General features: G+C 38.5%; 1 protein-coding gene across 11 annotated transcripts in view; it reads right to left on the reverse strand.

The window, feature by feature from the left end:
• Window positions 1–26,732, reverse strand: part of NHSL1 (NHS like 1) — a 302,556-nt gene that overhangs the window by 104,388 nt on the left and 171,436 nt on the right. For 3 of the 11 annotated variants that reach the window (XM_035710742.2, XM_025422405.3, XM_035710749.2), the window contains exon 1: window positions 4,459–5,971. The exons of the other annotated variants lie outside the window; for them this stretch is intronic. In XM_035710742.2, coding sequence (XP_035566635.1) covers window positions 4,459–4,474 — 16 coding nt within the window. In that variant the 5' untranslated portion in view covers window positions 4,475–5,971. Of the gene's footprint in view, window positions 1–4,458; window positions 5,972–26,732 lie in introns of those variants that run through there. 11 annotated transcript variants of the gene reach the window in all.

The raw sequence follows: 26,732 nt of genomic DNA on the forward strand, positions 1-26,732 counted from the left end.
TAAATGCTTCCTGGACAGTTTAATACTGATTTAAGAAGGGGTGGGGAACCTTCCAGAGCAAATGGTTACTTGCTAGCTAATTTGAAAAATGCACTTGTTTCAGCACAGAAATAACAAATCTGTTTCTGATTCCAGACATTATTTTCCAAATGTTGCCAAGAAAAGAATCTAAGGAATTCTTTTACATGCACAACATACAGGAGACAACTGGAAAGCGGTCTGTGATCTGTTCCAGGATGCACGAGGAGGGAGAGAGCAGTTTCTAGTATGAACGGCCCTCGTGAGAGCAGAAGCACATGCCTGAGATAGTTCCTAGCTGTAATCTCCAACATAACTCTTTGCTATTATTAGACAATGTAAAGGCTTTCCTAAGTCTGTAACTTGTGAAGCAGAAAAGGATAAAGACAAGATCCTACCATGCTGAGCATGCAGGCAGCTGGGATACACCCACTCCATAGAATTTACCACTTTTCAATCCATGAAACTGGATTTCTAGCTCTTGAATGGCAGTTAAGAGCTGAGAAAGAGAAAGAATGGAGTCCAACACACCAAAGCCAGATTTAAATTCTTGGAGAAATGCTGACCAGGTAAAACCTAGTATTAATTCAGAAACTAAAAGTCCATGATGCTCATAAAACATACTGAAATTACTCTTATATTCTTACATAATACATATATCGGATAAAAGGGTATATGTATTATTCCTTTCCACATTAAGAATGACATTTTTAAAATAATAGTTTGGTTTTTAAACTCAACTACATAAAGGTATCTTGCTTTCCAATTTTTAAAATTATGTCACAAATAAGCCAATGATTCAAAAGTATGTAATTTAGTATGCATCATTTGTGCTGTATTAATTAGGGGAAGACTTAGCAACAAAATCCACTTTGGAGAGAAGGAGGATAACAGGAGAATTCTGGAAGACTGAATCATTCAACAGACTGAGCTATCTAATGCAACTGTTTAAATTTTGGCTCACACTGAGATGACTGCAGTGAACCAAGTTCAATTTTGTTTTTTGTTTTTCCCTTTCTCAGTGGGATAAGAGTTCATGAAGAAAACTGGATCATTTATAGGAAAGAAAAAGGCAACATTTTCTTTGTGTGACTGACCATAGTGGCTACATTCTTCACCCTTCTACCTGCACATAACAAACTGTCTTAAACTTATACTGCCATGAGTTTCAAGTGCATCATCAAAGCAGCTATGCTGGATCATCATTCTTACAGTGCAGTACTCACCATTAAATACATCTCTTATAAGGCTACCTTCAATCAGTGATTTTACACATGGTTCGCTCTAATGGGTTGAATAGTGTCCCCATAAACCCATGTCCACCAGGTACCTCAGAATGTGGCCTTATTTGGAAAAAGAGTCTTTGCAGATGTAATCATTTAAGATGAGGTCATATACTGGATTAGGGTGGGCCTGAAATCCAATGACACATGTCCTTTTATAAAAATGATAGAGATACCCCAGGAAGAAGGTCATGTGAAAAGAGAGCTAGAGATGCTACCAAAGCCAAGAAATTCCCCATGCCACCAGAGACTGGAAGAAGCAAGGAAAGATTCTCTGTAAGAGACTTCAGAGGGGACATGACCCTGTCAACACCTTGATTTTGGATGTGAGCCTCCAGAATATGAGAGAAGAAATTTCTGCTTTAAGCCACTTACCTCCTGGTAATTTGTTACAGAAGCTCTAGGAAACTCATAGATTTGTTTACTAACCAGTGCCAGTTGGCCAATGCTTTCTACCAGTCTGCAACAAGGATTCTACAGGAAACAAGATTAAATGTTTAAGGACTTATATAGCTATTTGACATTGTGGTGATACCACATAGCACTTAATGTTGTTTTACAAAATATCTGTGATGGATTGAAAATTAAAAGGAAAAAACAGTCTTCACAGTTAGAGATGCAATGCAAAGATAATTAATATTTTCAAAGCTGAAGCTGGAGTACTATAATTAAGAAATTTGCATTCTGAATCATCTCAGAGAAACTTGTTTTCTGCTCTGTATTAGTGGTAAAAATATTTTATTCTAATATTTTGAATAGTATATAATCCACAAATGGTTTACAATGGATGCATGGTTGTTAGCTATGAATCATATCATTTGATTAGCTAGAAACTTACTTCCTAGACTGTGGTGGATCATTGATTATACAATGAAGGAATAACACGCCATAGCTTTGTGGACTACAGGGACCTTGGCAGAACATAAGAGAATATCTTCTCAGATGCTGGGAGCTCGGATATTGCTCATACAAAAATGAACGTGGGTGGAGTGAATGTATCTGAGCTACTTCAATGGCAAGAATAAATAGTGACCATAACTACATGAGTTATAAGAGCAGACAGCAATAACAAAGATGTCATCTCTCTTTCTCTAACACCAAAGTGACCAAAAGCTGAGTAGACATGACTTTAGCGAAAAACAATCTCAATGGAGAAGAGGAAACCCTGCAGCAATGTGGGAGACTGTCTGATGTGAATGTTTTCTCTCGACAATTAAAAAAAAAAAATGCAGGAACATGATTTACCCAAACGAAGGGCAATCATGTTTCCTTTAACGTCAATGCTAATCATAACCACAGACTCAACAGCCCCTAGAACCTCAGCTAGCCATAGAAAGAGGCCAATTAATGAAAGCCTCTGAAAAAGTCTCCAACAGAGGGAAACACAAACAGTAAGAAACACAAAGCATCTGCAAGTGGCCCTTCATATTCCTGTGCTCAGTCTCACTCACCACTACTTTATCATGAGTTTGTCTCGTGTAAAGCACGAAGAGCAACCTAAAAATCATTATTGTAAATCAAGAGGCTATAACTCACAGGAAGAGATCCAAATGTCAACTGTTTGTCCTGGTTGTTGGGAGATCAGAAAGTGGGCTTTAAAGGGGATTGTGTATTCCTGATTATAACACACATTTCGGCACAAAAGTACTAGCTTGTCATCACATGCCATTCACTTGACTTTCTAAAATTTCCTAAGTTACCACGGAAACTAAGAGTCCATGAAATTGATAGATGCTTTAATAAAATGAAATTGCTGTTATGGGAATGGGTGGAGACAAATATGTTGAAGCTGCAGAAGTCGTACCCTGCAACAATTCCACACCTGCATTCAATTAAAAATCCTAAACCTTAAGCTATCATTAGATCATAATGATTTCAACTACACTGTGGAAACTATACTAGGTTAGCATACACTCTTCTCCCATAATACTAAATTCTGGCTCTTCATAGTTATATATATTTTTGAGCAAATACTTTTTTTAACAAACAGCATCCTGGAAACCTATAACTCATTTCATCTAAAATTGTTTTTTTCAGAACTATTCAAATTCATTTAAGTCTTATAGAGCTCTTTAGAAATCCATTGCAACTAGATATTCTCTATAACAAGAACTAATTGAATTTTTAGGGAGAGAAAAATGTGATGTGCTTGTTTTTACTTCCTTGATTTCATCAAATTTGTATCAACCACAGCAACAAATATACCATACTCAAAGTTTCATATTAAAGACTTTGGTGGTTTTTAAGGCATCGAATTAGTTAATCTGTAAAGGTGGAAATTAGAGAATCCATGTCTAGAACCCATTAATGGGCTTTGTGGACAAAGGAGAAATCAGCAAAGCAAGCAAGCCAGGACCACTTTATTTCCCAAAATTGAAAAGCTGTCAAGAATTTTCCATCAACAGAATGACATACACTGAAAGATATGAGCAAAATAGCCTACTCCGGTTCCAAGAGAATTAATTTTAACTCTTCCATTCCAACAATCTCATAGACAAACACACTCTCAAATGTCTAAATTAATTACATTAAGACAAGAGTTGGAACAAAAATAGAGTTTGAAGAAAAAAATAGTTGCCTAAAAAGAGGAAACACTCCCTAACTAATCTGGGAGTCTCTACATATATGCTTACCATCTTACAGTACTTAGGAAAGCACTATCATCCAAACACAGCCAGAACAAGAAGTATGTTCTACAATAAAATTAATTTCATTCCTGAATTCACACATTAAAGCTTAAAGCAGTAAAATCGCTGAATTGCTTCCCCCTTCCCATTCCCTCTGATCCTTTACAAGAACAACTTATCACATAAAAAACTTCTCTGATAGAACTCATGCTACAACTGTTAACCATTCCTACTTTCATTAAGTTTCCTTCATTCTAGACTTATAACTACTTTTGTCTATGACAAAACACATCCAAACAGAGAAACATCCTTTCTGTTTAAAAGAAATTCCATCTTCCCAGCAGGAGGTCTTTCTTCCTGTTTGCAACAACAACAAAAAAGAACAATGACTTTTTCACTTTCATACTTAACAAACTACTCCCAACTTTGATTTTAATAGTGCAAGCAGCACTGTGACTTAGACTCTCAAGCTAGATGATAGTTTTCCTAACTAACACTTCACCACCTAAATGGACCCAAAGCCCCCTCACCTTTCAGGCAGAACATTCTGAAGCACTTCCATGGAGGAGCTGGTGCTCTACGGTCCCATGTAGCCTGCAGTGCTAGGCACAGCTGTCTCCCAGCCCACCTCCCCACATTCACTGCCAGAGAGCGAGGCAGTCAGCCAGCAACTGTGATTACAGGAAGCCACTGCCCAATCCCCAGCTTTCTGGGCTGAGCTGCTGACACCTCCCTATCTCTCATATGCTGTTTCACACCATGGAATCAGCCAGGATCATCTTGGAAAGTGAGGGGAGCCTGGGGCGAGCAGTCACTGTTCACTTAGCCCAGTGCAGAACCGCAAAAGGGCAAGCCCATTTGTTTGTCTTATCAGCATTTTCCATTGCACCAGATGCAGGACCTCACGTGATCGACTACACAAAAAGGAAATCACTTGATTAGGTTTAACTCTTTACTATTAAATTATGACTACTATTCTTTGACCTCATTATTCCTTTGTTACTCACACTCTTCGCCTTTTTTTTTTTCCTGGTGTAGAACAACTCATATATGGGGACATAATTAGCACTAAACATTAGGATGTGAAACTCTACACACAGCTGTCCAAGTCTATATAAATGAGTGGATATATGTGAAGCACTCAACAATGTCGAACAAACAGTAAGCACTGTGGAAGTGTTGACTGCCATTATGATTACTACCACTGCTATCAATAAACCTGAGTGTTAGGATGCAAATCTGAACCGTGTTACACGTCTATGGCATCTTTCAGATGAGGAAACAAAGATCAATATACTTAAGCCAGCATTCAGAGGATATGCATTTCTAACTCTGCTGCAGCCATAATCCGATTGTTCAATTTCTCTTCCATCGAAAAGCTACATTCACTCTGGTGAGTTCAAGATTACTGTAAACTTTTCAGCACAGGTTAAAAGCAACAGAAGGAATTGGACTGCATATCTAAAGAGAAACAGTCTACAAACGTGGATTTGGGAGTACCCCGCTTGAAAGTACTGTGTGAACTGTGAGTGCCCTCGAGAAGCTCAGAGACTTGCAAGTCCCCTGGCCACCGGAAGTGGCCATTGTTTGCAAAGCCCGTTGCTGTGTGCAGGTCTTCCTTTTGACTCCACAGGATGCAGGAAACTGACTCATAGAACCAATCTATCTGTCTGTGTCCTGGGGTGCTCGCTGCAGCCCTCGTGACACGGTGGATGCTCTGTGTGTTCTGGCGTCTAACATACATTTTCAGCATACCCTCATTTGGTTTCTACTCCTGTTCTTCCAGGATTACCAGCAGGGCCTGGTTAATGAATTCCGTATCATGAGGAAGTCATTGCACTAGTTGCTACGACCACAAAGAAATGTAAGATCCCTAGCCAGAAGCTGCAGGTTGAAAAAAAAAAAAAAAAAAAAAAAACCTGCATGTGTAATGACAAATAGTGATATTAACTCTTAGAACAGAACTGGAAGGAACCTTATCACTCATCTCATCTGGTAAATGGGTTCAGAGATGAGGTGATTTGCCCAACTAACCGGCAGCTAACTGAGTCAAGATCAAAATCAAGCCACTTGATCTGGCCTTTTCTACTTCACTACATGACCCACCCTCCTCCCCATCCCACCATCACCCCGCCAAAGATGGGCAGAGTCATTCCTTGTCCTTTCCTGTCTTGAATGGTCTCCTGTACAATTTACGAATAGCAGAGGTATTCCTGAAAGTATTCTTTTGGGATGGATTCGGCTTTTGAAGTTGCACACAGAGAGAACTTCTACAGGTTGGAGAATTAAGACTTCTGAACACAGGTCAGTGCACAGAGTTTGGGACACTTATATGCTTTTACCAGCACTCTGAATACTCACAGTCAAATCCTTCAAGATAGAGGTGACTTTATATGCTAGAAAGAATAAACTGGAAAGCAAAGAGAACCTGATTGCAGCCACATCTGTAGCATTATCCAGTTGGTCTCTACATCAATTCATGTAGGGTGCCCTGAATGTAGGGACTAAATTAACTCTTAAGATTCGATCCTCTAGCCTACCCTATTAATTTTTCTCTGTGACATATACATAGATATGTATATGAATACAATATATATAAGCATTTTATTAGATGAATTATGTCAGGAAAAGAGACAGGCTTTGCCTTATAATTTAGTGCAGGAGCTACGTAGGTGAGTGAATAAACACAACTGGTAAGACAATTTGGTAAGAAGAACAGAAGAATACACAAAGTTAATAATCATCAATAGCTTCTTGCTTATTAGCTTAGCTAAACTAAGGTACTCTAACTAACCAGGTTAAAACATCTATAATTTAATGTAATGGGCTCAATACTGTCCCCTTCAACATTTGTGTCTACCTAGAATCTTAGGATGTGAACTTATTTGGCTATAATAAGTTCTATAATAAGACTATAATAAAGTCTTCATAGATGTACTTAAGATATGAATGAAGATGAGCTAATACTGGATTAGGGTGGGTTTTTGTTTTTCTTTTAAGATTTTATTTACTTATTTGACAGAGAAAATGAGAGAACACCAGCACGGGAAGGGGCAGAAGGTGAGGGAGAAGCAGGCTCTCCACTGAGCAGTGAGCCCAATGTGCGGCTCGATTCCAGGACCCCAGGATCATGACCGGAGCTGAAGGCAGATGCCTAATGGACTGAGCCACCCAGCCACCCCAAGAGTGTCTTTAAAAGAGACAGAAAAGACACAGAGACACAGAGAAGACTGTAGAGACCAAGTCAAAGAATGGAGTTACGTACCCACAAGATAAGGAATGCCTAGAGCCATCCCAAGCTGGAAGAGGCAGGGAAGTATTCTCCTCTAGAGCCTGTGAAGGGAGCATGGCCCTGCAGACAACTTGATTTCTGACTTCTGGCCTCCAGAATTGTGAGAGAATAAACTTCTGTTGTTTTAAGCCACCCATTTGTTGTAATTCATTACAGTACCCCTGGGAAACTAAGACATTTAGCAAAGTAAGCATTCTTAGAGGAGGGGAACAATTTTTTTTTCTTTTTAAACTAACTTCAATGTATAATTACATGGGCTTAAAAACTGTCACTTCCATACTACTGTGGCTAAATTTTTACTGAAAAAAAACAAAACAAAACAAAACAAAAACACCTTCCTATAATACTAAACAGCATGGATACTACCATATTCTATTAAACTAGTGAAATTATAGGTATCACCATCTGAAAAGGTCACAGCATTAAACTCAAGTCATGGAAATGGAATGTGCTTTTATTAATATCAAATATAAAATTATATATAGGTATTTTTTAAATCCCTTACTGTCAACATCAAACAACTGTGAATATGCTTGGGAAATAAAACATTAAAGGCACACTGTTCAATCTAGGGATAAAAAATAAGAACTACCCATGAAAATGATTATGATCTGTTACCATCGATCACTGCTACTGAGAAGTCTGCAATGAGGGGAGTGGGCCTGGGATGATGTATGCTTGCAGAATTCACCGCCCTCTGGACAGGACACAGGTGCCTTTGCCAGCCATGACCTTAGAGCACAACCACTTCTCTCCCTTAGAGGATTACAACATCCAGCATCGTGTTAAAGTTTAACGCTATTATCTTTGCCAGAGGGAGTGGTAGCCACACATACAGCCAAAAATTTTCAGATACTTACATCTTCCAAACCACTCCAGTACTATGAAATTTGTTGTTTAAAAAAAAAATGCTGTTGTTTCAATAAAACAGTGAGGATATGAGTAAATTAGGAATTAATGTACATGATACATAGAATTAGTGAATCTAGGTGGGCTCAAAATTCTACTGTGTTCCTGGCAAAACACAAGACAGAACTATACAAGAAAAATAGGCAAACCCTATTTTCTTTCTCTGCATCTTGACCCTTACTCTTACCAAAATAAGGCAGACAAAGATGAAAAAACTCTTCTCTGTACTCATTCCAGAGTTTGTTTTGTATCTATTAGAAAAGTATTCCACCAAGCAAGGCCTATTTTCAGACCTCTATCTCTACATATGCAGCTCAATGTTTTAAAAGTCAGAGGAGATTAAAGACATATTCCCAAGCCCCATTTTCTATTTTTCCCTGTACTACAAAAGACTGAAGATACTTACCTTCCAATACTTTAAAGATTAGAATGACCATAGAAGAAGCCCCTCTGGTGGCCAAGGCTGAATGATACCATCTGAACATCTTAAGGAAGGTTTAGTCATTCCCAGCTCCCCAACTGTTCTACAGTACTTCAGTTTTTACCAACATTCTGAATTTTTCCCTGTATTTGGCTCCTTACTGTAAAATCCGCCTCTAATCTCATTTATGCCACCCTGGCTCTCCCAACAGCCAACTGACTTGATTTGCTTTTTGTTAAGAACTCTTGGGTCCATCTGGTTCTTTTTTCCCAGGGAATGTAACAATGAGTCTCCAAGTTGACCTGAGCTCTTAGCTTAGATGATTTTGTAGCCTTTCCTGATCTCTCTTAGATGTGTGGACTTGTCCTAACTCCACTGCCATCCACTGGGCTCCAGTCTATAACTCTACCCCCTGCCTTAGAAACATAGTCCACCTCATAAGCAACAGCAGCAGGAAGGAGGCTTCACTGGAGCAACCTTGCTCCATCCGTCCTGCCTGATGTAGCTTCCAAAGGTACCACCAGTGGCTGAGATGTTTCTCCAAGATATCACACTCCTTGATACCTTTATAGTAGTTTATTTTTTCTTTCTAAATCTGACCACTTACTCCTTTCATTCTTACTACATCTTTCCAAAAGAGCTCCAATTGCTCTAGTCGCTCCTTTAGGAAAATAACATCATCATCATCATGACGTTTCCACTTATGTAAAAAACACAAGGTAGAATAAACCCCAAATTCCTCATCTAGCAATAAAGGCTCACCTGACACTTGGGACTCAAATCTTTTCCCAAAAATTTCTGGCCATTTCCCCCTTCAGTGGCCCTATCAGCAGGCCTTGTACCATATTCCGTATGGTCTTATATCTCCACCATCTTTGAGTAAGCCATCATTTCCTTTATCTGAAATGCAGCCCTCACTCCCACAGCCTGTTTTTACTTCTCTTAAGCCTTCCTGGACCATGCTCCTCTCAATCAATCTCTCCTTGCACTAAGTCACCATGGCACTTTTTCTATGAAGTCATCACAGTATCTCAATTCTGTCTGCCCACTGACAATGAGAAGACCTCAAAGCAGGGACTTGCTCATTCTTACTTAACCTCCAATGCTCTGTGGGATACCTGAAACAAAACAAATGATTGATGTTTGTAGCACAAACCAAATTATTATCATGTTAATATTTCATCCAAAAGCAAAATAGTGGAAAGTGTATAAAACCTGGATGAGATATATATCCAATAGTATAATGACTGCTATGAGACATCACAAAAATATTTAACATAGTCCTTCAAATTAAATAGATACTACTTTCCCTACATGTAACTATACTGAAATTCCTTCTTAAATAATAATTACTGATCATTAATAGTTAAATAATATAATTAATTTTTATAAATCATCCTTTAACAGCCTCTCACAATATATACAAATATCAAATCATTATATTGTACACCTCAAACTAATATAATGTTATATGTAAATTATGTCTCAATTTTTAAAAATACACCATATAAAAAAAGGCTAAGAGTCTAAGGAGTCCTCACTTTCAAACCTGCAAACACAAATACCATTCTCTCTCAAGGCAAGTTCTCCAACAAACTTAGAAAGCAGTTTTTCCTATTCTCATTCAGCCTAACTAAATGTTTGAAAGATCACAGAAGTGGAAAAGAAAAAAAAATGTTTTTGAAAGTATCCATACAAGAATGTCAAAGTCAGTGTGTCCAGCTGGAGGGAGGACACCAAAAGATATCATAATAATGACCCCAAACCCCCTTCCCTAGTGAACTTATAATGAAACGTATTACAGAAGAAAGATAAAACCCCTAGAGTCTAAATGTCATTTTCTTAACACTGCCACTGTCAATATGCCTAATACATGTATATTTGGAGAGTCTAAGTTTAAAGCACATAAAAATAACCTCGTATCCCTTCATTCTGTATATTTCATCAACGTGCAACTCCCAAAATAAACATATCAATGGCAACCTCCCTAAAAAAAAAAAAAAAAAAGGCCAACCTAAAATAAAGAGGTCATTTGTATCATTTTCCCTTGAGCATCTGAGTAATCTGAGGAAGTTAAAACAATAACCAACCTTCAGCCTCAGAAACAGGTGCATCTCTTCCACCCACAAAATTACCCTCCTAAATCATTCTAAAGAGAAGTCAGTCTACAAATCAGAATTACTCAAGATCATGTACCAGTCAACCAAAAGAAATACAAGTTCTGCCACAATTTACTTGTTAAGAAAACATAAGCCCATAACCAGACAGTAATTGCACTGTTACTATCTTTAATCATCAAGCAAAAAGATAAAAATTAAAAGGAAGCTGTACCAAGATGCCCTCCTGATAATTTCTGCACAGACAACTGAATACTTTAGTAACTAAGTTACTTAAGACTTATACATTTCAAACACTGTATTTTATACCCAACTATGTATCTGAAAAACTCAAAGAACTAGAGGATTTCCATAAAAAGGTAGTTTACTTCTGCACTCACATTCTCCAACTTGTGACCCACTTAAACTGGTGACAAGGCTTAAAGGAAGGAGCTAATCATTTCCCATTCGAGTGCCAAGTCTTTGGAGCAGCAGGGCAGTTTGAAACTTCTGGAATAGCCAGTTATTTCAGGACCCATAGGATTTACAACAATAATGGTTTGAGGAAACCACACCATTCAGGCTCCCTCCGTCTTTTTCCCTGTCCTTAGGAGTTTAAAAATAAGCAAGAAAATGACTCTTCCAATTGGCAGACCAATGTGAGCATGGCGTCTTGCCATGGTGCATGATAATCACAGAGTTACAAGATCCACAAAGAACACAGCAAACCGCAAAGACAGCTCTTTTCTGTCCTCCTCTTTCATCATGTTAAACAGATCAAACCTTTTCCTTTTTTATTTTTGTTTTACCTCTTCCTCTTTTCCTCTTTTATGCCCTCTCTGGGTGTCTCTCTCTCTCTCTCTCCCTCTCCCTTCTTTGGGTGACATCAGTAAAGGTAGGTCCTAGTAGAAGTCACCTACGATTCTGTCGATGTCATGGCTGGCATTTACTTTGTGTTCTATCTTTATTTAATGCATCTCTGCAAACTCAGCTATTAATGACCATAAACCTACAGCCCCTCAAGAGGAAAAAAGTTTTATGTCAAAAATAGAATACTGCGCTTAAAGTTTTAAAATGCACGTGTTTTGAGGCAGATGTACATATAACAGTTCTATTAAGTTATTTGACTGTCTCTAAAGACTTCAGTTCATACAAAAGAAAGGCAGTAGCCAGGGCCCTTTGGGTTTTCTGTTTGTTTTTTGTGTTTGGGTGCGGTGGGGGGCACTGAGTTTAGTTTGAGGTTTTTGCTTCAATTCTTTGAAAGCTAAATGAATTCTACTTTTGTGAGGGAATAAAAATGACACCAGGAGCCTATTTTCAAGGTGATGTTGTCCTTCTTCTGCCTTTGCCATCCTTAATAAGTTCCTGATCTTGTGCACATCTATTTAAGAAAACTTTCCGTGTGCTGCAGAATGGATGAAAGGCTTCCCAAACCTGCTCTGTAAGGTCAGTGAAGGAATCTGTCCCTTGACCTTCACAGAACCATCAGGAATGTCAAAATTAAAGAAACAAATGGAAAGGAACAAAACCTCAAAACCACTGAAGAGAAGAGAAAGGAAAATGAGGACACAAAGTAATTGGGCTACTGTCTGCTGTAAGGTGTTAATCAAACTACTTGGATCCTCGCTTCTTTCCTGTCCAACAAGGGAGCAGACTGAGTCCTCTCTGAGCTTCCTCCCAGCCCAAACAGCTTAGTCTTGTGTTGTTAAGGTAAGTGCTTGGATCCCTTCACAGCTCCAATTTAGAAACTATATAAGAGTACTTACTAAAATTCTCTTAAATGACACTAAGAGAAGAAAACATGTGGTCACTACTACTAAATAACTGCTAAAGTTGGCTTTCCAAATTAGATCTACACCAAACAGACTTATTTGAAATTTCCCTCTATCTGAAAAAGAAAGACATCTTTACAATTATCTCTGAGACTTTACAGCCAAAATGTGGAATAAACTATATTGGGTATCAAAAGCTTTTGACATCGGGAGTGAGCATCTTTTGTTAATGCTTTAGTGTTTGGAGAATGTGAGAAAGGATAACAGTGCTTTTTAAAATTGTTGCTTTTTTCTCAGCTTCATTTCGAGTTGCAGGAAGAAAAAAAAAACAACAACATTTTTTTGACTCTACTTTCAACTTATTCAAAATTGCATCCCAACATTTTTGGAGCTTTCCTGTGTATAAATCTAAGTATTCACTGAGCTACTACTATGGGCCTAAGATGCACAATGGGGATTGTAGCATTTCAAATAGACTATTAAAAGATCATGTTAATTCTGAGCATTGGGATAGTAGTGGTTTATTAAGAAATTCACAGAAAAGACAGAGAGTTAAATCAGCTTTTTCAGTCACATTTTCTACAGCTCCCATTTGTGTTAATGTGGATCAAATGCATTTATAGTTTTTGACTAAAAATATTCAGTGGAGAATTGGTTTCAGTCATGAAAATATGGTCTCATCACCTTTTTTTTCTTTTTATTTTGTTACTTTTTGAAGCAGATGACATGAAGATATGAAATTGAATATAGGGGGAGGCAATTCCAACTATATGCAAAACAAGAAAATATATTTGGTGTCCAAAAATCAGTTGGGATGAAGAGCGGGGAGGGGAAAGAGAGGGAGAACATAGAATATTATTAGAGAAAGTGGTTAATGCTGAAACCCAGCTTAAAAGCAGCAAAGCTACACTTGCTTATTATGTCAAACAATGCAGAAATCCTACTTGAAAACTTAGGGTGATTTTACAGAAGTGTTTAAAATCTAATGTTTACAAAAAAGAACTGACATGCCCAAATATAGTCACAATTTCATAACATTAATGCAAACAATGGGCTTTATTCAACTGTACTAAGAAGAAAAGCCAACAGAAGATAAACATGTAAAAAAAAACCATATTTATATCATCCTACAGATATGTCCTACTTATCAAGAGATCACTTTTCTGACAAACTCAACCACTCAGGATACAGCCAAGAATTAAGAAGCCAAAATGATCTCTGACCAGAGAGCATCACTCAGGGGATTATGGATCAGGATCTTATTATAATCTTTTGACCAATACCATAGCAATAAACTGGATTGCCCAGACCCTCCACCCAAGGTAACAAATTGGAAATACCAAATCAGACCGTGGGAAGGACAAAAAGCAGGCATGACTACATGGAGAAAGAGAGCTGACAGTCTTACAGCAAAAGTGGCACAGGCAGCAGACAGTGGAGACCCACTTCATGCCAAAGCAAAGATCCTTGCAAATCTCAACAGCCACTAGGGTGTCGCTAGGTTCTTACAGGTTTAGTGACTATTCATGACACTAAAGCATCAAAACAAGGTTCAACTGTGCTGAGGATTGGACATCTGTCATGCATGGTGTCATGGTGGGACCAAGTCACAAGAAGTGGACTCAAATCCAATCTATACCATTATTATCTATATGGCTTCAGGTAAGTCACTTAACTTAGGGACTGCTTTCTTACCATAAAAGGGGATAACGCCACCTGTTCTACCCACTCACAGGACTCTCATAACAATGGAATAAGGCCATAGCTGTGTGAATACTGTGTAAACCATAACCTGCAAACAGACTCCATCTGCATAATATACCTTAGAACGATGTTCATAAAAATATATTTTTTAATTTTTTTTTAAGATTTTATTTATCTATTCATGACAGAGAGAGAGAGAGGGAGAGAGAGAGGCAGAGACACAGGCAGAGGGAGAAGCAGGCTCCATGCAGGGAGCCTGATGTGGGACTCAATCCTGGTACTCCAGGATCACGCCCTAGGCCGAAGGCAGGCGCTAAACCACTGGGGCACCCAGAGATCCCCATATTTTTAATTGTTTTAAAATTCTGAAAGATGAATGAGGCAAGCATCTGTTATATGAAAACACAAACAAATAAAAGGCATGTTTCTCTAACATTTTATATAAGCTAATGTGTAGGCCATATGATCACAATTTAGAAAAGTATCTCTAACCAATTACCAGTTTTTTACAGTAACCTTATGTTTCAAAGAAAATGCAGCTTTTCCTCCAATTCAGACATAGAATGACAGATATAGGCTAGAGTCCAACAACTCCAAAGTGAAGTTAAATAGCCTCAACTTCTCAATGGCTTTTCCTCTAAGGAGGACAGACAGTAGGCCAGTAAGCATAATGACAAAGAAATCTCCAGAAAAAGGCAGAAATTATTCAGACATTGCTATCCATGAGCTTTCCCTTGGGCCAGTTAGCAGGTGCACATAATCTGCCGAGGGCAGGCTCTGTGACACTGTGCTCCATCAGGCAACAAGGTTTACACCAGAAATCACTAAATCCTGCCTAACTTTAAAGCATTTACCCATATTCACTGACATGGTCATGGGCAAGGGGCGCAGAGGTCACCCTAGAAGAGGACTTACTGTAGTGAATGCTTACAAGCTCATGATCATAAGTCAGTTCTCACAGCAGATGATTTCTGAGATGTAACACAAATCCACACTGCATCTAGAGACACTTCAGATATGCCAGACCTTTCTACAACACTGATATAATGATAGACTAATTCAGAGGAACTTCAGCATAGTGTGTAACTTCGAAACATTGTGAAAAAGTGACCTGGTACACGAGCATATTAAGAATCTGCCAAAAGAAGTGAAGTCTGCTGAATGTAGGTGTGACCTAATAAGGGAGTCATCACTTCAGTAGGTCAGGACTGACATTTTTCTGCCTAATAAATTAGAATAAAACAAAAGATAGTATCACATGGAGTCAGGCAATAATGAAGTAGCTTCACAAAACTTTTGCTTCATTTTATGTGAACGTGTGTGTGTGTGTGTTCAGTTGACCCTTAAACAACATGGGATTAGACACACAACCCTGCACAGTTGAAAATCTTTGTATAACTTTTGAACTCCCCAATAACTTAACTACTAAGTAGCCTACCATTGACTGGAAACCATAAAGTTGATTAATACATATTTTGTATGTTATATGTATTATATGCTGTATTCTTAAAGTAAGCTAGAGAAAAGAAAACATTATTTAAAAAAAATAAGGAAGAGAAAATCATTCACAGTACCATACTGTTATTGGTCAGCAAAAAGTCCACATAAAAGCAGGCCCATGCAATTCAAACCCATGTTATTCAAGGGTCAACTGTATATGCAATATGTGGACTGCAAACCAATCTAAAGTGTACTTATTACTCTAGGCACAGGCAGAACTTTTCAAAGCCACTGACTTTCAACTATAATTAATCTTTTCTGGCACTGAAAAGCTCAAGACATTCACACTATAGTTCTACTGTATAACATTCTTTATTCCATCCCAAACAAGCATTTGTTATAGAAAAATCTAGCTCAACTTGCTCAAAAATTAGAGGAAATTTTGCTAATTGGATTTTTTGTTCCAATCTTTATTAGTTGGGAGTTGACATACGACCTTCAAGATTTCTAAAAATCAGCCTGGGTGGCTCAGGTCATGATCCCAGAGAGTCAGCTTCTCCCTCTGCCCCTCCCCCCACTAATGCTTGCACTCGTGTGTGTTCATGATCTCTTGCATGCGCGTTCTCTCTCTGAAATAAATTTTAAAAATTTGTTTAAATAAATCAAATCAAATCAGCTACAGAACCTTTCTGTGGTTACAATGACACAAGCACACAGATCAAGTGGACAAACTAACACACACCCCAGTGTGTGGGACATAATCAAGGTCTGATGATCTGAAGGAATGTTGATGGAGAAAAATCCTAACCTTGCCAGCTTCAGAAAACATCAGTAGCACACAAGAATGCCCCAAATGCAACAAGGTGTCTCAAAAATGGCTTACAAATTAAACAGAAGTGGGATCCTTAGGAAAGAATAACATTTAGGCATTCCTACTTAAGAACAAAAAATTGGATAGAGCTAGTAAAGAAGAAAAGTAATTAAAAGATTTTTTTGTAGGAATATGTTGACTAACTCTGAAATAAAATTACTTTAAGGTAAAAATCAAAGTTCTTTTTCCAGGAAGCCAAAGCACTCTATGTACCTTCTGTTGGTGAAAAAACTATGTAAATAAATAACTACTGGTCAAGATGAACACAGCAACCAAGCCAATACCAGCCACAACCACCCACCAAGGTAAACTCACAAACTGTCTTTTGTATGCTTTGTAAAAGGATCACCAACCAATCAACACTGAAGCAGTACACACCTGTGTTCAGGCAAGAATTCTGGTTTATCTCAAAATGTAATCCAGAAACACCCGACACCCAGTTTCTACTTTAGCTGAGGCGTTTCCAGTTACAAAGTAAAAGAGAACTTTCAGAAATAGGAGCAAGGAAACTGTACCAACAATAAAATTTATTTATTCTCACTCTCTTTTAAAGTTTACTGAAAAGACAAAAATCAAGGATACAATTTATTGAAATCTCAACGGCTGGTGGCTTTTACTTATAAATGAGGTTTTTCTTAGAGAAGGATAAACATATATTGAATCCAACCAAATAATTTACAGATGCCACTAAAATTATTTTAACCAGTGAATAGACTAATCTTTATCCTTGTTCCACACCTTTTCAACCATACATCAAAACTTTGTTAAGCTATGTCTCAAAAACAAACAACCCCAAACTACTGCAAATGTACAACTGGTTGTGCAAACAGCATATTCAGAAACTTGACCAAGTCCCAGTAGACTATCATTACTGACTTAGAAGATGGGATCAGAAAACTGTCAGCACAGGGAAGGCAGCATGGATAAATGTGGAGACTCATTAGCTTTTCTCTCCTTATAACCTATCCCATCTCCTTCCCTCTCCCAATCTCCTGTTACCTTCTCCCATTATGTTCCACTCATTACAGCCCCTAACACACTTTTTCAAAAGTAGTAGGGCATGAAAATGGCAAAGTGGAGTCACTCTTTGTTCCTCCAGCCTTAATGAGTGCCTGCTCTAGGGAAAGCCCTGTGTGCAGGGTCACTCCAGGTTACTCACAATTCAAGCCATTTTCTCCTTGAATCTGAGACAGGCTTACTCATCTATGTGGCTTTTTTCAAGGCGTTGCTCTATATCAAGTCTACCAAGCAATAGGAGCTCTCAAAAAACAAGAATCCATAAGACAACCCCAAATCCTGAGAATGAGTCTAGTAAAGGGTGTATTGGCCAGAAGTGGGGGGTGTTGTGGGGGCAGGGAGGGGAACAGCACTAACTGGGAACTCCAAACTAACAAATCTCCGCAGGGAGACTGTCTCAGACACCTGATAAGCAAGTGCCCACCCTGGACCATACATAACAGCCAAAATGTTATGCATCCAGCATGGTGATGGGTTCTGGCAAGAACTAAGTAAATAACTGCTGGTTTAATGTCTCTGATAACTAGTCAGTCATTGAATGTCAGCCATAAATGACAGAGAACAATCTGTGGTGCCAAATTCAGTAGTACAGAGAGGTTCACTAGGGCTGAAGAGGACCAGACCACAGAGACATCACTACAACCAGCTTCTGCACCATCCCCTAAGCCCCACATCATGTAAAGTTCTGTATATGAACAATATGTATGCTGATTTCATGTAAGTTTTCCAATCACATTTACTAAGACAGTGGTCACCATAAATACCACCTATCATTAGGAAGGTTAGAAATACAATATGAAGACTACTGCATTTCATAAAGCTAGAAAACATATAACCATGCCTATGAAAACCATAGATGCTGTGTGATACAAACAAGTTAACTATTAAGTCCCACAACTTCCCTTGATAAAAAAAGCCTCACATGAAAATCTGTAGCTCCATAACTGCTTTTCCTCATGTGCCTATAGAATCACTTCAACCAGCACTGTGTAGCTTCTCAGCCTCTACAGCCCCTCGGTGACCAGGCTTCAGTCCAGATCCTAGTTCCTATACTCCAATCCATTCTCTGTGCCATAACCAAGCAGTCTCCCCTGAACACTGCCTTGACCACGTGTTCACGCAAGAAATACCTACTTACTACCACACTGGATAAGACAAACTAGAGTTCAAAGAGCTTCAAATTCAGGTGAAGTATGAAGCACATGCCCAAAGAATCTCAAAGCAGAACACGTGCCCTTGAACTGGAAGAATCTCTGTCCAAGACCTCAAGATGCTCAAGTGCTTTTTCAATGTCTTTTCTCTTTCTGAAGACATACACTTGTTTCCCAGTCTCACCACATCTAAGTTTCTCCGCCTGGTTTTCAGTTCTCCCTAATGACTCTTCCTCATTTATCAAACTATTATTTTTATTGAATACTTACAGTATCCAGACAATATTTATTAAATGAGCTCATGCACATAATGTATTAATAGTGTCTAGCCATGGCAAAGCCTCATTACATGTTAGCTATTATTAATATTTATGAGTAGTTGGACTGATTTAGACACAATTTTCGATTTAGTATTTTAACCATTTCAGGATTTTACATAAAAACTGTGGTATATATTGCTTGAAGGATTATGTATAGGAGGCGGCAGCTTCCAGTAGGGTTGTCTAGGTTATACAAGTATTCTAAAAGCACTTATTTCTACACTGAAAATTCGGTAGAATAGTATATTCTATAACTAGGATAAAGACATCTTTTGAGTTGATTGGCTATCAGTAGTGAAAAAATTGCCAACCCCTCAGACAGTACCATTAAATACAACCAGATCCAATTGGAAAGCTGATAGAATATCTATAAAACATACACTCATTTATTGAAGAAATAAAGCTGCACCTACTACCCATACGTACAATAGGTATTATCCCATTTTATCGAAATGAAAGCTAGAGTTTAAACAGATGATGTGATGGGGCACCTGGGTGGCTCAGCGGTTGAGCGTCTGCCTTCAGCTCAGGGCGTGATCCTGGGGTCCTGGGATCGAGTCCCACATCGAATCCCCTGCATGGAGCCTGCTTCTCCCTCTGCCTATGTCTCTGCCTCTCTCACTGTGTCTCTCATGAATAAATAAAAGAAATCTTAAAAAAAAAAAAAAAAAAAAACAGATGATGTGATTAGCTCCAGGTCACATTAGCAAGTGACAGAAGCAAAACATCCAGATTTCCTGACCTTGTATCATTCATTCTCTCCTTTAAACTAAAATTTATTGAACACCTGCTGTGTGCCAGGCTTGGGAAAACACTGGTTACCAAAACATACAAAAAAAAAAAAAAAGAATCTCTCCTGTACTAGAGGTTAAATTCTAGTTTTAGGATATAGACAGTCTGAAAATAAATACAGTTGACCCTTGAGCAACAGGAGTTTGAACTCTGCAGGTCCATTTATATGTGGATTTTTTTTCAATAAATACAGTACAGAACTATAAATGTATTTTCTCTTCCTTATGACTTTTTCTCTCACTTACTTTACTATAAGAATACAGTATGTAATACATACAGTATGTTTAATAAACTCTACGTTAGAGGTAAGGTTTATGGTCAAAAGTAGGCTATTATTAGTAGCTAAGTTTTTGGGGAGTCAACAGTTATACGAGGATTTTTGACTACACAGAGTTCAGCATCCCTCACCCTTATCTTGTTCAAGGTCAAATGTACATAAAGTATACCGATATTAGATGGTGGTAAGTGCTTTGAAGAAAAACAAAGATGGAGATAGAAAGGTTAGGATGAGGTCAGAGGTGACATAGGGTCACTCAGATAACTTTTGAGCAAAGAGTTGAAAAAGGAAAAGGGTGGGAGCAATGTGCATAGCTAGGACTCTGGGTGGGGAGGAAGGTCAAGTTACACGGCATGTTCCAAACAGCAAGAGGCCTATTGTGACTTAGAGGACAGCAAGGGGAAAGCACAGGTGATGCAACTGGGAAGCAGATGGTGCAGAGCCATACAGCACATCATAAAGACTAGTTACCAAGCTGCCAGAGAAGGAAAGCTACCGAAGAGCTTTAAGCAGTGAAGTTACATAACATGACTTATATTTGATGTTTTGCAAGATCACTGAGGCTCGTCTGGCAAGATTAGCCCTACCTGGGGTGAAGGGAGGCTGGAGGCGGGGAGAGGAAGGGTGGAAGCGGGGAAAACAAGAAGACTGCAAGAGTGCCCTGCTGCCTCGCCTTATCAGACATGGCATCATCCCATCTCATACCTCATCTCTGTTCACTAAGCCAACTTCCTTAATGGTCCAAGCAGTCATGATCAAACTTTTCTACAAAGCATTTGATCCACACACAGTTTAAGTGAGCAACAAAAAACAGCTGACTGCCACTAAAATTAGTTCCAACAATGTGTAGGCTCTCTTTTGCTATGCTCAAAAAACTTCAGGGTTGGGAGCACTTGCAAGGTGACATTCATCAGTACATTGGACAAAGTAAGCACACAGAGCCACCGGTACCCCACCCCTGTTTGGCACGGTGGCCTCTACAAACAGCACTATTAACAATGTCCCAGGTGAGTTCTGTCCACCCAGTCAATAACCACTTATTGAGCACTTAGGCTTGGGAAATAAAAGATAAGTAAGACTCGGTCTCTGTCCTAAAAAAGTTAACAGTCCAGCTAAAGACACAGACACATAAAATATAAGTATCACCCAGTGTCTAATAAATATATAATTACCAAGGTCTGTAGAAGGTGGAGAAATAACAGAGAGAAAGGAGTCATCAGTTCTGCCCTTAGGAGAGATTCACAGAGTTCTAAAGAAAGCAGAAAAGGTCCAGCAAAAAGTCAGCAGGCAGAGGCGGGGGACTGAAGCATGGTGACACAGGGCATGGGAGATACCCCATGGCAGGTAAAAGAGCAGTGCATCCATTTGCTACTTGGGGAGTTAAAAAGGGTAGGGGATAGGGCGGGTCAGAAGGTGCAAGGTCCATGCTACCATATGTGAGATCGGCTTCATTTTGTAGGCATTGGGGGAGCAACACAAGAGTCACCCAATTCTATTTGGGTTTGAGGAAGATTACTCTGATTACAGTATAGCCTCAAGGATGGCTCAAAGGAAGACAAGAGTGAAGATAACAAGAAAGAGTCTAAGACACCCAGAAGGCCCCTCAAGAGGCCAGCTAGGAGCAGAGAAAGGCCTGAACTAGAGTTTGGATGGACAAGAGGGTGCAGACACAATAGACCTGGAGGAGATAAACCTGGTAAGACTGGAGTTTACTCAAGTATTTCATAGGAAATAGTGTCATTAAAAAAAACAACACACCTTTATTTAAAACTTTGATAGAAAATGTTATGGTTAAATGAAAAACCCTTGAAATTACATAGAAATATAAATATATTCTACAACAACTGCAAGAGACTTATAAAATTAACCCTAATTGATATGCAGGGTCTTTTGAAATCATTTCTAAAACAACTGTTTGAAAAGAACAATTTCAAAAAAGTTTTCAAAACTGAGTAATGACATTCCCATGAAGAATATAGGTTACTAACTTCTAAATGAATCATCTGACAGTAAGTTCCTTCTTTTAATACTCTATTTTTAGCATCTAAATAAGTATCTAATTCTCAAAATAAATCCACAAACATTTAAGACAACTAAGTAAAGGAAGGGTATTAGATAAAAAAATCATTGCAACAGAACTTCATCAATTTAATAACAAATAAGATCATTTTTGCAGTAAAACAAGGCAGTGAAACAACAGATCCCCATCTTCAAAAGAAAAAAATAATCAAAGGTCACTAAAGGGCAGTTTCAATGAACCAGATGAAATATTAAGTGGCACTCACTGTTTATCTCTTTCACAGAATGTCAGCTTCAGTAGAAAGTAAGAAGGAAAACATTACATTCACTACACCAAGAATATTCTTCTCATCTCTTTATTAAGACCTCAAGATAAACTCCATTTAGCTCTTTTTCCAGTGTACATGGTGACCCTCAGAATAAATACTGCTTTTTTATCTAGTTTTACTCTCAAATTGAGGGGGCTACCTTAGCAATGTTTGCCAATATTTTTTAGGTTTATTTAATGCCATGAAGAAAATGATCTTAAATCCCATAATTTTAAAGATTTTATGATCAAAAATAAATCACAGCTATTTACATGGAAACAGGATTTCAACCTTGCTCCTTTTGGTCTTTCATGCCATTTTTCTCTGTTGTAGTATCCGAAATCATTGCTAATCTAATTATGCACAAGATTCCTGTTTTCTGCAACTATTTTACTAGGAGGATATTGGGATGAAATTACTTTAAATACAGCCAACTCCCACCCTCAACAATTGATTATCTAGTGTATGGATTATTCATTACCCTTAATGCCTAGTAAAGCCATCTCTGGTCATTTTTTGCAGTTCCTGGGATGGAAAGGAACTGAAATTCAAAAGATTCAAATTTGATAACCTTATTAGCACATATGATAGAAGTCCTGAAGAGGAGAATGAAAGGATTGTTTGTCGAGGCTTTGCAAGTCAATTACCGTCTCTGCACCGACCTGCCAATACCAGTATCATCAATCATGCCTCTGCCCAGCTGAACAGAACTGGAGATACAACAAAACATGCTCTGCTCAATGAGAGGCTACCCCATTATTATTCCACCTCTTTTGGTTTTATTTGACAGGAGAAGGGTATGTGAGCAGGATGGGGGAGCACAGAGTAAATACTAGTCATTAGTTTCCCTTGAGAACCTTCCAGTGCTAGAAACAAAGCAGGAGCTCATTAAGTGTTGTGCAAATCAATGCTAACAGCCAGAAGACCATGCAAAACATGAAAATGCTCAAGATAAAGTTTCTTTATCTGGACCTTCTCATCTAAGTTCATCCATTTTACACTTTTCACAATTATCCTGCATTTTCCTTAGATTCTCCCTTAGACGTCTTATCTGCTTCTCCATTTAAGTATGAACTCCATGACTTCATAGCCTGTGTGCTATATTTCTTTGTGGTGTATACTAAAAATTCCTTCAATAAATGCACTCACAACTCCATATGAAAAGCTACATATTGTCTCACCTACAACTGACTTCTACCTTTTTTTACTACATAGGCATCTAATAAAACAGCTTATGATTACAGAAATTTATACTCAAGAGGATACTGATTCACACCCTTGATTTTTATGGCTGATTAAGTCAAAACATCATCTGCCATTCAAATGGATCATATCCCACTACGAATGTAAGAACTGATAACTGCTGTTACTTAATTCGTTTTTACCTTCCTGAGTACAAACGTCAATAGTTTTGAAGTTTTGAAACTTGCCATGTGCTGGACCAGAAGAAAATATGCAGGTACCTATTTGTAATTGCTTTGGACATACTGGTATGTATCTTCTAGTTACTTTTTAGGCTCAAAAAAAGTAGTCTAATTGGAAAGATGCCTATTAATAGCATCTAATCTTATAAAAGCATTCTCTAAAGAATTTTCAAGCACTGTAGTTTTATCCTTAGTTTCTTGAGTATATGTGACAACATTAAACTGCAAACCTATAGGTTTGTGTCTTGGGAGATACCCATACAGGTTAACTACCTAAAAACTTTATTTTGTTAGTCCTAAGAAGCAATCCAGCATGGAGATTCACTATAAAAAGAATTAGAAATTCACTACTAAATGAAACTTGAAAGAACTGTTTTATAAAACAAACATGCATACAACATACTGTCCACATGCATAGTAAGGGTTCAGTGGGCTAACTGTACAAAGCACTGTGACTGGGTGACAGTGGACAGGGAGCCAGCAAACACTCTGGGCTTGCAACAACTGTTGATGGAAGGAAGAAAGACATAAGGCCGCAGAACTGGACACCCCAGCAGCCAGAGATCCCATGGAGGGTGTGGAAGACACGGGACACAACCCTGAAGTAAGGCTGTCTTGTTAGGTAGGCTCTATCTCTCACTACTTGGTGGTAGGGGAGGGGAGGTGGGACAGCAGGTTTTTAGAAACCTGTGTAGATCAAAAAATGTTACCATAAGGTAGGGGAGTTGGGGAGCAGGCTGAAAGGAAAGTGTGTGGTCTCAAATATATATGGTCTGGGCAGACATATATGAAGTAAGAGAAAGATGCTATGCGCTTCCTATCAGAATGATATGTCTTTGATACATGTTTATTTGCAACCAAATCCTAACATGAACATCGGGCATTCTCAGCATTGACTGATAATTCGTGTTAGAGTTTAAGCTTATTTGATACTCTTAAAAAAAACTCCAATCCTGCATCATTTTTCTGAAAGATTGATCCTCTTTGGGGGGCACTTGATGGGATGAGCACTGGGTGTTACTCTGTATGTTGGTAAATTGAACACCAATAAAAAATAAATTTATTATAAAAAAAAAGATTGATCCTCTTTTGATCTGGAAGCATAAACAAATGTCATTCCTGTATTTCTCCAAAGGGAAGAACTATGGGAAATAAAGATCAGCTGTCAAGGACATGCCCCTGGGACAGCATGTCAAAGCTGAAAACCAATTTTCTTCAGTAAGTCAAACGTGAAAACAGAATAAAATACTACAAATTTTGATGTACAGGCAGCTTTTGAAGGATTTCCCCTCTAGCTCCCTATGTCAGAAATTGTAATATTGCCCTCAGCCAATTATTTCTAAGAGCCATATAAATTTACACACTGTATTATGCCTCCATTTTTCTTCATGGGGCTACTGTATCCCCTATTACATTAAGAGATAAAGGGCACAATCTTTTGTAGTATTGCATAAACAAGTCCTCCCTCCCTTTACAAGTCACCCTTTTTCTCTACAATAACCTCATTATTTTTCACAAGTCAAGTGTACAGTATTTGCTTCATTTCCCAACTAAAACTAACACATGCACATTCATAGTGTCTTTCCCTTTAATGTTAATTTTGATGGAGCATCTATGATAGAAATCCTAAAGCCACACACTCACGCATCTAGTCGTTAACAGAAACCTGACAGCGGTTGATCTAAAACCAAACAATCATAAAAGAACAACCTTTGGCAAAGGCCAAGGGAATCAAAATTACACCCTCTGATGACCACAGCACTACTGTATCCACCCTTGAAACATTTTTGCTTCAAACATTACAACCCACCCATTTACTCAAACCGCAGCTTATTCCTGATTTAGAAGAGCAGAGTTCGTGGACTTACTAAACTGCACAACTCCAACCAGAAAGCACCATGCCTCTTTTCTGCGTGGCAATTATACACCATGTCTAAACTAAAAACCTGTATATTGAAGCTCAGGACCAGCAGACCACTGTTGACACCCTTCCTGAGATAAAAACAATTGCCATCTCCTAAGAGCATTAACCAGTCCCTCTTGTGCCCCAGTGTAATAGAGAAGAATGAATTGTTTCACACACATTATCCATCAGGAGCTGCGTTAAATTCTCAGTCAGCGGGATAGAAACACTGTGCCCATCAGCATTTAACTTAGTTTATTCTGTCGGGATTCGGCAGTTTTGTCTCCCAAAAGAAGGGAAAGAACAGGTTGTGAAAGATTCCAGTGAGGTTTCTTTTTTGGCACAGGAAGAATGTGATAAACAGGGAAAACACAATCACGCGGAATGTCTGGACTAGGTGCCTTTGTAATACTTAAATAGCGCTCCCCTACTGGGCTTTGCCACAGCACCAAACGGGTGGGGGGGGGCACATTTTAGAGTTTAATAGTTCAGCCTGTACAGTAAACATTCTAAGAGGAAGAACCCAGAAATTCTAAATATAAAATAGGGGTGTGTGTTAAAGAATCAGTGAAATATTTCCCTCTCTCCCACCAGGATTGATATTTTTCTTCACCCTGCGGAAGGCAAAACACACGAACTCTGAGAACAGAAACCAACACTGGTCTGCAAAGGAACTTGAAAGAAATCCAGAAACTCCCTTTTGGCCACAATATCAAGGGCAAGCCCTTCATGTGTTCCTTTTCCTTGATGTCATTCTAACACCTGTTTAATTCAAGTATCTGTGGACTTCCTCAATCTTCTTTAAGAGAGACACAAGGAGACCATTCATGATTCCCAAAGTTTTCTCAGTGTACTGTCTCCGTAAAGAGCTCCATGTCCCAACTGCAAGTTGTAAGAGAAGAAGACTCCTTCTATGAGGATGGCTTACCACTGAACTTTGCACAAGTCTCCTCCGTGTGTGGATCTGCTGAGGAGAAGGAGGGCTGAGGACAACAGCTATCTTATCCTTGTCAGAAGGAAGCTATCTTATCCTAGTCAGAAGGACACAAACTCAAGCTGAATCTAGTTTGAAGAGCACTATTATTTTA

Source organism: Canis lupus, chromosome 1 (assembly GCF_003254725.2).
Source record: "Canis lupus dingo isolate Sandy chromosome 1, ASM325472v2, whole genome shotgun sequence".
Classification (NCBI taxonomy): Eukaryota; Metazoa; Chordata; class Mammalia; order Carnivora; family Canidae; genus Canis; species Canis lupus.